General features: G+C 54.8%; 1 protein-coding gene across 1 annotated transcript in view; it reads right to left on the reverse strand.

Moving 5' to 3' along the window:
* Nucleotides 1-10,471: 10,471 nt before the first annotated feature.
* The window catches only part of VIPR1 (vasoactive intestinal peptide receptor 1), a 20,147-nt gene continuing 16,852 nt past the window's right edge, over nt 10,472-13,766 (reverse strand). Inside the window, exons 9-11 of the mRNA XM_019631024.1 lie at nt 12,798-12,927; nt 12,517-12,558; nt 10,472-11,860 (exon numbers count right to left, since the gene is read on the reverse strand). Coding sequence (XP_019486569.1) covers nt 11,669-11,860; nt 12,517-12,558; nt 12,798-12,927 — 364 coding nt within the window. The 3' untranslated portion in view covers nt 10,472-11,668. The remainder of the gene's footprint in view (nt 11,861-12,516; nt 12,559-12,797; nt 12,928-13,766) is intronic.

Consider the following 13,766-nt stretch of genomic DNA (forward strand, 5'->3'; position numbering starts at 1 on the left):
CTTGTGTGTTTGTATTTGTGTGAAAAATTCTGAATTAGGGGTCCACCTTCCTGGGTCTGGCATAATGGAGGGCAAAGTGTTGGGAGAAGTGAAATTCAGGTCCTCTTGTCCAATGAGGTCTAGACAGGTGCACGTCTCAAAAGGTCTTCAGCATTAGTCCCCAGACTCTGGAATGCAATCGTGGGTCCAGGGAAGACCTTGGCAAAACCAAAATCACAGCCTCAGGGCTGCCCTGGGGGCTGGGAGGCCTGCCTTCCATGCAGGCTCTGTTCTTGCCGGCTGTGTGCCCCTGGGCAGGCCCTTTCCCTGCTCTGGGCTCCAGGCTTCTGTCTGTCCTCTGAGCATGATGAAGTTAATATCTCCCAGGACCAGCCCCATCACGAGATGGCCACCAGGAGGCGCAGCTGCCAGCCACATCACTGGGTCGGGGGCCCTTTTGCAGAGGTCATTCCTGTAGCAGCTGATAGAATTCCCAGAAAGGAAACAAACGCACCAATCTCCCCTGATCATGCTCTAAACACACTGGGGAATACACACGCTGAGCTTCTCTCCGCCATCTGTCCTGCATGAAATCTGGAGGAAAGCAAAGGCTTGCAAAATAAATATCGGAGTTATTGAGTTCTGGGATTTGGGAGTTGGCAGAGCCTTTACTTTACGTACCATCTGGTTCTGCCCCGTTGTGGCTCAGGTTGGGGAAGCCGAGGCCTGCCCTAGGGAGCCAGTGACAGTGAGGCCCAGAACTCCTTCCTGTAGGCTGGGAACAGGGTACTGTCTATCACTTGGCAGCACCCACAAATAATGAAAAGGGATCTTGGTCCATAAAGGGTGCCTTTTCTGTGTCAGGAGGGCTGGGTGCCAGTTCAGGTTGATGAATTGCCTTCCTTTTTCTCGGGCTCTAACCCTGATGAAGTGCTGCCTGACAGCTACCAAGCATCCTTGGCAGTGCCAGTGGGAGAGTGAGGCTCAGAGAGGAAGGGGCCCGCCTGAGTGCGCCTGGCAGGGAGGCGCTGCCTGGCTCTGCTGCGTCAGCCCTGAGACGACGCTGGGTCGGATATGCAAGGCAAATCCTATCAAGTTCATCGAAGAACATGAAGGAGACTGTCTTTGTGACCTGGGATGGAAAAGTGCTTCTTAAGCAAAATATGTCACAGGCACAACCCTTAAGGGACAATGATTGATGAATTTGATTACATACAAGTAAGGATTTCATGGGCAAAGTTAAATACTAGGAGATAATTACAATGACTTAGCCCAATAAGGGATTAATACACAAGCGATGCCCGTATGCCCGCAAGAAAGACGACAGTTTCAGTAGAAAAACGAGAAGACAATGTGCAGAACAGAAAACACCAGAATCTCATAAGCATATGAAGATGTTTAAAATCATTAGAAATAGAGAGAAAAACATAACAGTAAGGTAGCACCTTACACCTATCAATTTGGCAAAGCTTAGAAAGCTGGGTGGCACCAGGTGTTGGAGGGAGTATGGGGGATACAGGACTTTGTGCACAGCCAATCTGAAGAGCAAGGCCACCGGTAGGTGCTGAGTTATGCCACCCCCCATTCATACGTTGAACCCCAGTACCTCACAATGTGACTGTATTTGGAGATAGGATCTTTAAAGGGGTAACCAAGGTCAAATGAGGTCATATGGGTGGGCCCAAATCCAATATGGCCTGTGTACTTATGAGAAGAGGTTAGAACACAGATGCATCAGAGAAAGGACCACTGGAAGTCCGGGGGGAAAAGGCGGCCGTCTGCAAGCCACAAAAGAGAGGCCTCAGAAAAAGCCCGCCTTGCCGACACCTTGCTCTCCAACTTCCAGCCTCCAGAACTGTGAGAAAATACATGTCTGTTCTTTAATCCACCCAGGCTGTGGTCCTTTGTTATGACGGCCTTAGCCAACTAATACAGGTACCTACCCAAAGCGTGTGCACGCACCTCAGGATGTGGAAACTTCTCTCCGGGGTTTATGTCCTTGGGAAATTCTTACGCAGATCCTTCAGGGGACATGTAAGAAGATAAATGTTTACTGAAGCATCATGCGTGTTGGCAGAAAGCAACCTGTGTGTCCGTCATGGACACACACACTGTGCAGGCTCAGCATGGGCACCACGCAGCAGGCAGATTTACATTAACATAGCAGTGTGGGTGGCTCTTCAAAACATAGAACTGAGGGGGGAAAAAATAACATGATTAAAAATATATGCACACAAAATGATAACATTCTAAAAGATATTTTTTTTTTTTAAGATTTTTATTGGGGAATTGGGGGATGGGAACAGTGCTGGGGAATCGGGGAAAGGGGAACAGACAAGTTGCTGTCGTTTTGCTCCTCAGTCTAGTTGTGGAGGATGTTTCACTGGCCCAAGTTGGCACCATCATTGCGCTCCTCTCTGGCGAGGCAGATCAGTCGCCGGCTTCTGGACGGCCGCTCACTGCGGCTGCTGGCCGCTCACGCTGGCTGCTGGCCACACACGGTAGCCCATGGCAATCCACTGCCACAGGGACTGCAGCCCACGCCGTCGCCAGCGACTCACGGCAGCCCAGCTCCAGGGGGAGCTGTTGTTCAGCATCTTAGCTGTGGAGGGCAGTGTCACTGGCCCTCATATGTGGGATCCGAACCGGGGCCCTCTGGCATCCCAAGCGAGTTCTTAACCATCGCGCCACTCGGCCGGCCCCTCTAAAAGATATTTTAAAAGATACATTTGAATGGTTGCCTACAAGGGGCCAGGAGCATGGGCGTTAGTTAGATATAGAGATAATAAGGAATTTTAAAAAGGGTCAGCAGTCAGGTCTGAGAGCCCCAGGAGAACCAGGGGGGCCTGCGTTGCCCCTGGAGATCTTGCCCTGGGTGTGCCCAACCCTGACTGGACTTGATGAGGCCAAGAAGGCCTGCCCTTGGAGGCTCTGGGACCCACATGCTGCCAGAGTGAACCTCCAGGGGGTGAGTGGGCTGGGAACTGAAGCCAAGGCCATGATGGTCAGGCAGGGCGTCTGGAACCCATGGGGTGGGGAGAGCAGGGAGGAGGGGACTCCAGAGGGAAAAGCGAGTGGGTGGGAGCTGGCTCTGGCCACTGGGGACTCGCTCCTTCCAAGACCCAGGCTGTCTGACCAGCGGTTTCCTGGCAGAGAGACTCTTTCCCACGTGAGACACTCAGCTGAAGGGCTGTCACAGGGACAAGGAACACAGCTGCGGGGGACAGAGGTGCCCCCAACGCAAGGCCTTCCTCTGCCCTAGAAATAGCCTGTTCTGGCCCCAGAACCGGGAGTGTGAGCCTGGGGAAGTGAAGCGAAGGGGCCTGGGGGTGGGAGGGGTGAAGGTGACCAGGACCGCCATTGCCCTGAGGGGGCGTGGTTCCGGGCATATTTTCTGAGGCCCCGGGGATCAGAGCAGGGGCCAGGGGCAAGGAACACAGGGCCAACTAGGGCTGAACGTCCTTACGGAGCTGTCTCGCGGGGCGTGGGAGACAGCCAGCACCCCGCCCTGAAGGTGTACAAGCAGAGCGAAGACGGGTTGGGTGGGACCTTGGAACACGCTGTCCCCATCCCGAAGACATTGTCTCGGCCGGGATGCTGGTGTCTGCGGGGACATCTGCCTATCTCCTCATGTGCCTCCTGTTGTGTCCACCCCGCGGGGCGGGCCAGTCGCAGGAAATGGCCTGTGCCAGCCCCCATGTGAAGAGTAAATATTAGTCTTTTCAAGAGCTGCCTGTTCTCTGTCACTCGGCACTGAGGACGCTGAGCCCGGAGACGTGTATGTGGGGGGAAACCTCTTGGTCCCCACTCCCAGATGGAGTCAGGGGGCGCAGGTCACTGCTGGAACAGAGGGCCCAAGAAACAGGCTCACCATGTCCAGGCAGGCATCCCCTGTCCTGAGCACGGGAGTCCCTCCCAAGGGAGACTCTGATGGCTCTGGGGCCTCAAACCCCCAGCGTGTAGCTGTCCTCACATGCTGTCCAGGCTACTGTTGCAGAGGCAGGGGCTTCATGTTTGACCTGGCTCTCAAGGTCTCTGAGGTGTATGCTTTAAAACCCTCTGATTATCGGGAAAGGGGAATGACCTGCTCCTGTCCCACGGTCACCCCTTTGGGGACTCCTTTGACTACCCCCTGCCCCCCCCCCCAGCTAACAGAGCACCGCCTTGGTCTAGCCTCTTGTCCTGCTTGCTTGCTTCTATAATTTCTCTCGTTGATTATCTGGCTCCTGCATTAGACGGTCAGCTCCATGAGGACAGGGCCTCGGTCACCACAGGGCAGGGCACTGCTGTGTCCTCAGTCCGGGCACTGTGCACACAGCAAGTGCTCGGTAACTTTTTGCTGAATGAATGTAATGATGTTAATACTTTGTAAATATTAAGTCAATATAATTCTCATCTCCTCATCCCTGAAATTATATTCCTCTGAAGCTACTCCACCACAATGACCCTGGGGAAGGGCGGGGTGGGTGAATGCCATCTCAGGCAGGGGAAGGGGAGATGGAGAAGGGAGGAAAGCTCACCGTCAGCTGGTGAGCGGTGAGAAAAAGAAGGGGACGAATCTTTCATGTGTTCTGGTCTCATCCTCTGGGATGCACTCTTGAGGGGATAAAAACTGAAAGCTGAAAATAGAGGCGGCATGTGGAAGGCAGTCTCCTGGCAGCCTGTGCCCCTTAGGTGGCCCTGCTGGATAAAAATGGTGGCGCTCCAGGTTTGATGGCAAGAAGGTTCGAGCGAGCACCACCAAGCCTCCCTCAGCTCCCAGAGGCCTGGAGAGGATCTAGGAGTTCCTGCGTGCTCCACAGGGCACGAGTAAGGTGGCAGAGTTGGAACTGGTGGGCCTGTCACAGTGCTGCCATGGCCAGTGGTGAGGTGAGCCCATCACCCAAGGCTGAATGGAGACGTGGTGAGACTGGAGGGGTCTGAGGGCCAGAGCAAGCCAAAGTGAGGCTGGGTCAGCTCTTCAGCTGTAGGGGCCAGCAGGTGCCCATGAAAACTTTATCGCAACAGGCAGCACCCGGACCTGGTGTGAGGCTCCCTTTCTCTGCCACCAGGAGGCCACCTGTGTTGGACCCTCTGCCTTATGTCCTATTGACCTACCTTTGCCAGTTCCTACAGGAATAACTGGACAGTCCCTCGCCTCAGCTGGACCACACAGCTATCGCTTTGCGCCTCAGGGCTTCTCTGAAGTCATGGTGTGGGAAAGTCATGGCTGAAAGAACTGGCTTGTCACTCATGCATGCCAAACCTGGAAGTATGAGGCATTGGCATGGGCAGAACTTGAGCAATAGACGGTGGGAGCTGGTGGTTAACGCTGCCCTGTCCCCTGAGAGGATGATTCTGAGTGTCCTGCCCACTCCATAGAGGGTCCCACAGGAAATGAGTTCCCGTTGCCACAGCAGTGACCAGCTCAATAACCCCTTTATTTTGGCTCTCCCCACTTCCCTGTTTCATGCTTCTTTGTTCCCCATTCATATTTCCTGGTCACAGGCCTTTGTTTCAGGCTCTGCTTTCTGGGGACTCAGGTTACCAGGCCACCTGAGCCTGCATGCTAGAAATTATCTGTGGCACTCGGCGTCCTCATCCACAATCCCCTGTGTTGCAGGGGCTGGAAGGCGAAAGCCTCCCCTTCCCAGAAGCCCTTGCTGCTGGGGGTCTGGATACAACCTGGGCTCTGCCAGAGGGAAGCACCACGGGAGAGAGTTGGAAGGCAGAGAGAAGGTGGGGGCCATTCTTCCTGCCGAGTGGTGGCTGATGGGTGGGATTGGGCAGACATGAGTTTTTGCAGCAGCAGGACACGGTGTTCCTTCCACTTTATTGTCACCAGCTTAATAAATGTGCAACTAAGACATTGGCAATAATTTCCTGCAAAGTGGCAGCTGGGTGGTGTGATCATGAAGTGTAGAAGTATGCCCTAACTTCCATTCTTCTAGGTCTTTCTACATAAAATTTCCTACGTTACTCGTACATTTCTTTCTGTACAAAATACCTCAAGTGTTTTCTATTTTCTGCACTGAACCATGGCTGATTTGGCTTCCTCACCCCCACCAAATACTACACCACCAGGCTCAGGCAGAGGGAATCTAAAAGGCCACCCATTCACCCAAAAAGACTGCAAAAAAACACAATAAAACTGGGAGTCAGACACTGTTGATTGCCTACTCAACAGTCACTTCCCCTTTGTCTTTATCAGATCAATGTCCCTTCTGGAAACCTGGTCTCTCTTGTAGCCAGGGCATGCGGTATGTGACCTGTTCCTGGACAAGGAGCCTGGAGAGAGCGTGCAGAGAGTGGGTTCTGGGATAGATTGTCTTCTCTGATAAAGGGAGACACACAGGAAACTGTCTCCTCCCTGCCAGTGGATGGGGTTCTGTGAGAACATGATGGGTGGGGCAGCAACAGCCATCTTGCAATCATGAGGGCATAAGTCTGTGGACAAAATTCAACATACTGAGTATGGCAGAGTGGACAGATGAAAAAATACCTCGGTCTATGAGGACATCGTTGAGCTGCTGAACTAACCCTGGAGCTGCCTACTTCTAGTAGACATCACCCTGGCAGAACCCTTTTCTGAGCCACATAGAAGCCAGTTCAGCTCTTCAGAGTTGTTTCCATGTTGACATGCTGGGACAGAGATGCTGGGACCTCTGGGAGCTGGGCTGGGACTAGGGTGAGGCACTCGGCTGGGGTGTAAAATTGAAGGAGGTGGCAAAAAACTCAGTAATCAGGATAAATGATATTTAAAAAAAATCAAAGTGGATGCAGAAACACACAATTAACAAAATACCAATTTTTTCTAAATAAAGAGATTCAAGAATCGCTGTTGCCAACTAGGTCTGCTCTACTTGTTTTTCCACAGAGGGCACACCCCATGACTCTCACCTATGCCATCCAGATAAGGGAGCAGAGCTCTGGGATTTTGAAAACTGCACTCAAGGCTGGGCTGTGCCAATGACTTCCCTTCTTTGGACTTTGGCTACCTCATCTGTCCTGCATCGGGGCCGGGGCATTGTCAGGCTGGCCTCCTGACCCGTCCTCCTCAGCCCCACGGCCTGCCGAGTTTACTGTCCCTGCTCCTGGGAGGCTGTGTCTCCAGGGCCATCCACTGCTGGCTATTAATATCTCAGCCATCCCTGGCTTGATCGGGGTGTTTAATGACTGCCAGCTGTGGCTCCGGCCCCCTCCCCTGGGAGAGATAAGAGCAGTTCCTGTTCCCACATGGGGGGAGGTAGGGGGAGGAAAACAGGCACTGGGTGAGTGGTGGGAATGGAGGGGCTGACACTACACCCCGCCCCGCCCCGCCCCGCCCTGGTTCAGCATACCAGAAGGGGGTGCCTGGGGAAACAGGCTCCCTGTGTGCCCCTCCCGACAGGGGCTGCCCTGGTCTCCCCACCCACTGCCTGGGCCCTGTTGCTTTAGGTTCTGAATCCAACGGCCTGGGGGCTTTCCCACAGATGTCCCACAAACATCCAGTGTGTCCCCAGCCAGGCCACCATCTCCCAGTCTTCACCACCCCCACCTGGATGATAGACTGGCAGCTTTGCCCAGGCCTGCCTCTGAGGCCCTACTTAGCAGCCAGAGTGGGGGGGCCTGTCCCAAACCCACCCTCAACCCTTGGCTTTATTTAAGAAGCCTCCACTGGGTTCCTGCTGCAAAGGGCCCCTAGCACCTGTTACCTGGATTCAGGTGTCCCTGGCACCTATCATGCTCTTTTGGCGCCCAGAGACCCCCGCCTAGACCTCAGAGACTATCCCGTTGTCACCTCACCTGGGAAGCTGCTCCCTATCCATTCTGCTGGCAGACTGGCCGCCCTCCTTGGGCAGCCTGTGCCCTGGAGTGGCAGGAATTGTCCACACGGTGGCTTCCGTCATTGACACGATGGTGGCCTTCTGCGCCAGGGTAGTGGGGGGCTCCTTGCCCTTGTCTTCCCAGGAGGTGACCACTTGAGTTAACTGGCCTTTGCCCTCAGGGGCTGGGGTCAGAGCTCAGTCAAAGGCCAGGGCCTAGCCTGTGGGCCAGCCAGCCTGGCTCTACCTGGGGCCACAGCTGGGCCTGGAGCAGGAATCACTCTGTGCCGCAGACGTCAGGGCTCTGGATCTGAGGGCCAGGCTCTGGGCCCCCTTTAATCCTTGGGGTCACCAGTCCTGTGGCCTCACCACCTCTTCCTTCTTGTACCTCACTCTGAAATGGAGCTGAGGAGAGGGGCCTGTCCTCTGTGTCACCAGGCCTCCCGGGGTGTGGGTGGGGGCCTGTACCCAGGTGTTTGGGGCCCTAAGGCCAACCTTGGTGAAACCCTTGAGGGACCCACCAGGTGGCGATAGAGATGAGCTGGTCTGGCCTGACAAGTGCCCTGCAAGGCAGGAGGGAGGGACCCTGGAACTAGAGAGAAGAGGGGGTGCAGGAAAAATTATTTTTGTGGTCACCCCCACTCCACCTTTACTTCACTGGCAGCCTGGGATGTCTGCCTGTGGCCTCTGCTGCCGCCGTCCTGAGACAGTGTTTCAGCGTCTCCCTGTTCCTGAATACCCACCACTGGGCTTCTCACCTCCTGCCACGTCTCAGGGCGGGGTCCCACCTGTGTCCTCCCTTTTGCTGCCCCTGTCTGGGGTCTCTCTGTGTTTCATTCACTTTCCACCCTCCTGGCTGCTGCTCTCCTTGGGGCTCTCCTCATTACCCTGAAATCACGACTCACTAAAGGTGGGATTTCAGGCCCTGTGGGATGCACTGGCTCCAGCTTAGTCTGGGGGCCCCTCCTGGTCCCCACACCCCACAGGCAGCCTGGGGGCTTCCTGATCTGGATGGAGGGGTATGCCCTTTCCTCGGCAAACACTTTGCTTCTAGGATGTGTCGGCTCCTCCCATTCTGTTTTCCCTCCTCTTCTACTAGCCTGCGCGCACCCCTCAGTTCTCTGACCTTGGTCTCTGCACAGCCCCCCATCCCTGTGTATCCCTTGGCCCTCAGACTTGGAGCTGCTCTCTTCCCCCTGAGCCCAGAGGACAGAGCAAGTGGCAGAGGGCCTCTCTGGTCAGCCTCCTCCTTAGCCAGGAATTAAGCTGAAACCATCCAATACCCTCCCTTGCTGTGCAAGTGGAGAAACTGAGGCCCGGAGAGGGACAGGGACCTGCTCATGATCTCCGAGAAAGTCTGAAGCAGAATCAGGACTAAAAGACTAGGGCTGGGTCTTCCTGACCTTACTGAGAAGTGTGGGGGTGGACAAGGTTTCTGGAGGGACACAGGCATGGAGCAGGGAGTGGGAAGTAAAGAAACCAGGGAAAGTGAGTGACATGCTCCCGCTGAGTGGGAGGAGCCTGTCCTCCACCTCTCATCCCCCATGCCTTGTAGTAGAAATGTGAGACTCTCAGGGAAGAACGGTGCTCCAAACGCCCAGCCCAGCTCTTCCCCAGAGCACTTCATTGGTGGTCACCACTGTTGACCTAGGCAGGGGGAGGGGACAGAGGGTGCTGAGAATTCTCTCTCCAGCAGGCCAGGGAGTGCCTGAAGTCAAAGCTAGGGGCACTGTCTCCTCGTCTGTCTTACAGGTGACCATGTACAGGGCAGGCATGGAGCGTGAATCTAGATGGAGCGAGGTTGCCTGTCCTGAGTATGCTGGACCGCTGATCAAAGGGTACTGGCCTGGGGCTTCCCCAGCTCTGGGTTCACTGTCACTCTTATCCTGGCCTGACCACCCCTGACTTGGGCCTCTGCAGGGTGCTGGGCTGTACTGTCCTTGATGGGTCCTGGGATAGTACTGAGTAGCACGAAGCTTTGAAGAAGCCTTGCAGGCAGATCAGAGCCTTTGCCAGCCCATTCTGGCCTCACTTTACGAGCTTGGCATCCCTCTCCCGCTCCTGCAGCAAGACTACCTCCTTGCAAGTTTGCAGGAAGTGGACCGAGGAGGTCAGCTCAGGCCAACGGCTCTGGAGAAATCTCTTCCTGGCTGATGTCATCTACTTCACCCTACCACCTCTGTGTCTAAACCTATTAGTCATATTGTCTTCGCTCACTCACTTGTTTTGGTGACATTTGTTCTGTCCTTGATCTTCCTCCTCTTGGCTGAACCCTGGCAATGGCAACATGTTCTCATCCCCCGTGTTATCCTTGTCTGCGGGAATGACTGTCGCCTGTGAATTGCTTACACTTAACCATTTTGGGGGCCGAGCGCAGCTCTGTCACTTGTTTTTCTACTGATCCAAGCATAGAAATGTCTCTTCTTGGCTAGATTTAGAGGGTGGGAGGACACAATGAAGACCTTGTTTAACTTCTTCACACTCGGAAGAGAGAAGATACCCCCTCAATGAGATGTCAGTTGAAGGCTCTTAGAACTGTGCTCCTCACATGGAAATCCGGGATTCCCATCCAAAGCCAGAGGGGCGGTGGCATCTGGCCTCAGTGACATTTTTGACCGCCTCCCCTCCAATTGGGAAGAGATGGCCACAAGTTGGAAGCTAGTCCCCATTTTAGGCCACGTGGGAACATCAACCATCAAGAAAACCAAGCCAATCCCACCACACATTTATTGTTGCCACGTGTGTTTGCTGCCCTGAGGGGAACTTCTGGCTGGGGTGTGGGCAGGAGGCCACGTGGCCACAGGGGTGCAGGGCAGGCACAGGATGCCACAACCAGCAGGCTCTTGTTCAGATGACACATGGGCCAGAGGACTCCAGCCACACTCCAGGGAGGGTTGGGGGGGAATGGCGTTGCAGGGACAGTGGTGATAACAATATTAGTGGTGATACAAATAACCAAGAGGATCCAGCATGTTACAAGATACAAAAGGTAGCAGTTAAAAGTCTGTGCTTTCACTTTCCCATCAGCCAGATCTGAGTTCAAATCCTGCTGTGTGACAAGGCGAGGTACCTACTCTCAGTTTCCTTATCTGTGAAATAGGGGCAGGAGTTCCCACCTTGCTGGGTTGATGTGAGGTTAAAGTGCCCATGAGTGTACATCTCTGAGCCTGGTTCTAACAGTTGGCACATAGGTGGGCAGCCTATAGCCCATGGAGATGGGTAGGGCTGGTGGCAGTCTCCATTGAATTGTTCCAGCCATCCTGGGACCACTCCACGTCAGCGGGGACTATGAAGATATAGCTGTGCTCCGCGGACTAGAACTCCATGTCACAACCGCAATCTGCCTGAGGCCAAGAAACTCATTCACCTTGAGGAGCTGGCAACTAAGAGGAGGACACTGGGGGAGGGGACTGCATCCTCTGAGAGATGCTTGAATGGCAATGCTTAACCCAAAGGAACTTGACAGCAAGGGTAGAACTTCAGGCACTGTCGAGGTGGTGGCAGCGGGTGACTTTTAGGGGCATGACCTTTGTCAGTCTAATTCCCACAAGCCTTGCTTAGGGGTGGGCGGTTACCTTCCGCAGATAGGTCACGAGGGGGCGGAGTCACTTGACAGTATGCGAATTTCTTGTCTTTGATTGGCCAAGGGGGCATTTGGAGGCGGAGCCTGACGACTGAGCTCCACCCCACATCTTCCAGGGTAAGAGCTCTCAGGGCTCCTGCTTGCAGAGAAGCACCTGCCGGTCTATGCACGCTCCTCTGCACAGGGAGGCTCAAAAGCTGCGTTCTCCAGGGGCGGAGAGCCAGGACAGCCTCCGAGCCCAGGGCCGGGGCTGGCCTCGCCGGGGCAGGCCTCTGCCCCCGATGCCGCCCAGGCTGGTGGGGCTGCCCTGGGTCCCTGGCGATCAGACCAGAAAGTCTTCGGCCTGGAAGCTGGAGGAGCGGCGCCCGCTGGGGCTGCCGCGGGTCAGCATGGAGACCTGTGTGCTGCATGTGACCCCGTTGCTGCCTCCTGACGAGTACTGGTATTTGGAACCCCGGCCCAAGATGCCCTTCAGGTTGCTGCGCCTCCACTTCCGCCTCAGCTCCGCCTGCACCTGGGAGAAGGGAGGGTGGTCAAACCTCCGCCACTGCTGATGGGGCTGCTCTCGATTTAGGGTGCTGAGCCAGCCAGTCATATCCTTTTGGGGCGTCTAAATTGAGAGACCCGGATGCTCCCTTGGGGGGTGCAGAGTTGGGTGGGCACAGGGGCCAGGGTCAAGCCAAGGCCTTGGAGTAAGGGGAGGTGAGAGGCAGAGAGGATCAGAGAATACAGTCCAGGGATGGAGAGAGATACCGCCTGAGGGCAGCTGTAGCCTCATTTTTCTGACCCCCACCCACCAGCTCACTTGAGCTCATCCAGGTAGATTTCTGTGCTTTGTCACCAGGGCTTCACCATCACTCAACCTTCACTCGCTGTCCCACGGGTCTGCACTCACTCTGCATACAGACACTTCACATAGGCACTTCTCAAACTGATTAGCACGTGAACCCCCTGCGGGGATTCTAAGTCAGCAGGTCTGGGCTGGGCCCAGAAATCAGCATTTTAAACAAGGTCCTAGGTGCCACCACCAATTTACTAGTCTGAGGATCAAACTCGGAATAGCAAGGTTTAACCTGTTCCTAATCTGCACATTTCCCATCAGTGTTCCTGAATCCTGGGTCTACCGTGTTCTGTTCCCTGGCCCCCAAGGTCTGGGAGGGGCTTACCTACCTCACCATTGAGGAAGCAGTAGAGGATGGCCACCACAAAACCCTGGGGAGGAAGGGAGCAGAAGAGATGAGGTAGTCAGACCCCAGGAGCCTCCAGCCCTATTCCACCCCTGGCCCCGGCCTCCCAAGTTCCCCTGGTTAAGCAAAGGGCTAAGCACACAGCAAGTGTTCAATCAATACTTGTTAAAAAGACTGGAATCCAGTGGCAAGGGGCCAACGCTTCAAGCTGAATTCCCTTAAATCCCGGAGAGAAGAGTTCAGCCTTAAGTCAGCAGTTCTTACCTGGAAAGACCCCACGACGAGCTCAAAGACTATTTTCACGTCAGCCTTAAAATTGATGGGGAAGAAGGCAAACACGGTGTAGTGTATTCCAAACAGGGGGATCAGCAGAAGGGTGGACTTGGCCAGCTTCCTGGAGACAGGGAGGGGCAGGCCGTGGGTAGGTGTCCACACATGTGGACATGATAGGGCCTGGCACGGGGACCACTGGGGCACAGAAGATGTGAGTACGGACTGCTGGCTCCTGTAACTATTGCGCCCACATCTGGTCCTGTTCCATATCTGCAGTGCTTAGCCTCTCACGCCCTCCGGCCCTCCCAGAATAGAGGCCCCTCTATTCTCACCCTTCTGGGGGAGAGAATAAAAGAAGGCCAGTGCTGAAACCTGAGGATGATGCCTAATCACGGTATTTCAGGCTCTGGGGCAGCTAAGGGGAGATGTTCTCAGGCAGCAGGAGATGCTGGTTCCCCCTCTCCTGGTCTCAGTTTCTGCAAACTGTACAATGGGGGTAAATGTATGCTCGACACGGTCAAATTACAGAAACTGGGCCCACTGTAAACTTAGAAGTGCTTTGGGTGCTACAAAGTGCAATGCATCCACGAGAGACCAATTCGCTGCTGGGAATGAGGACATTTGGGAAGGGAGTCTTTGTAATTGGGGTCCCGACCACATATGCCCAAAGGCACTTAGGAGAATGGTTGGCACTCGAGTTTGTGCCTGGTCACCAGGGATGACCCGGGGCCAAGTAGTACAGTCTTTGGCTTCTCTGCTGCACTCGCTTCTTCAGGAGCTGCCACCTTTTCTGGGATTTCAGCCCTCTCAACCAGCCCCCCCCCACCCACCATGAGCTCCCCACACCGATACACACACTTCCAGCGTGCCCCTCCTTCGGCTGCCTTGTGGGCTTGGCAGGGTGCACATTCACTCTGAATGACTGGCCCTTTTCCTACGGAGCAGGCAGGGCTCATCCTG

The sequence above is a fragment of the Hipposideros armiger genome, unplaced genomic scaffold, assembly GCF_001890085.2.
Source record: "Hipposideros armiger isolate ML-2016 unplaced genomic scaffold, ASM189008v1 scaffold_18, whole genome shotgun sequence".
NCBI classification, from domain to species: Eukaryota; Metazoa; Chordata; class Mammalia; order Chiroptera; family Hipposideridae; genus Hipposideros; species Hipposideros armiger.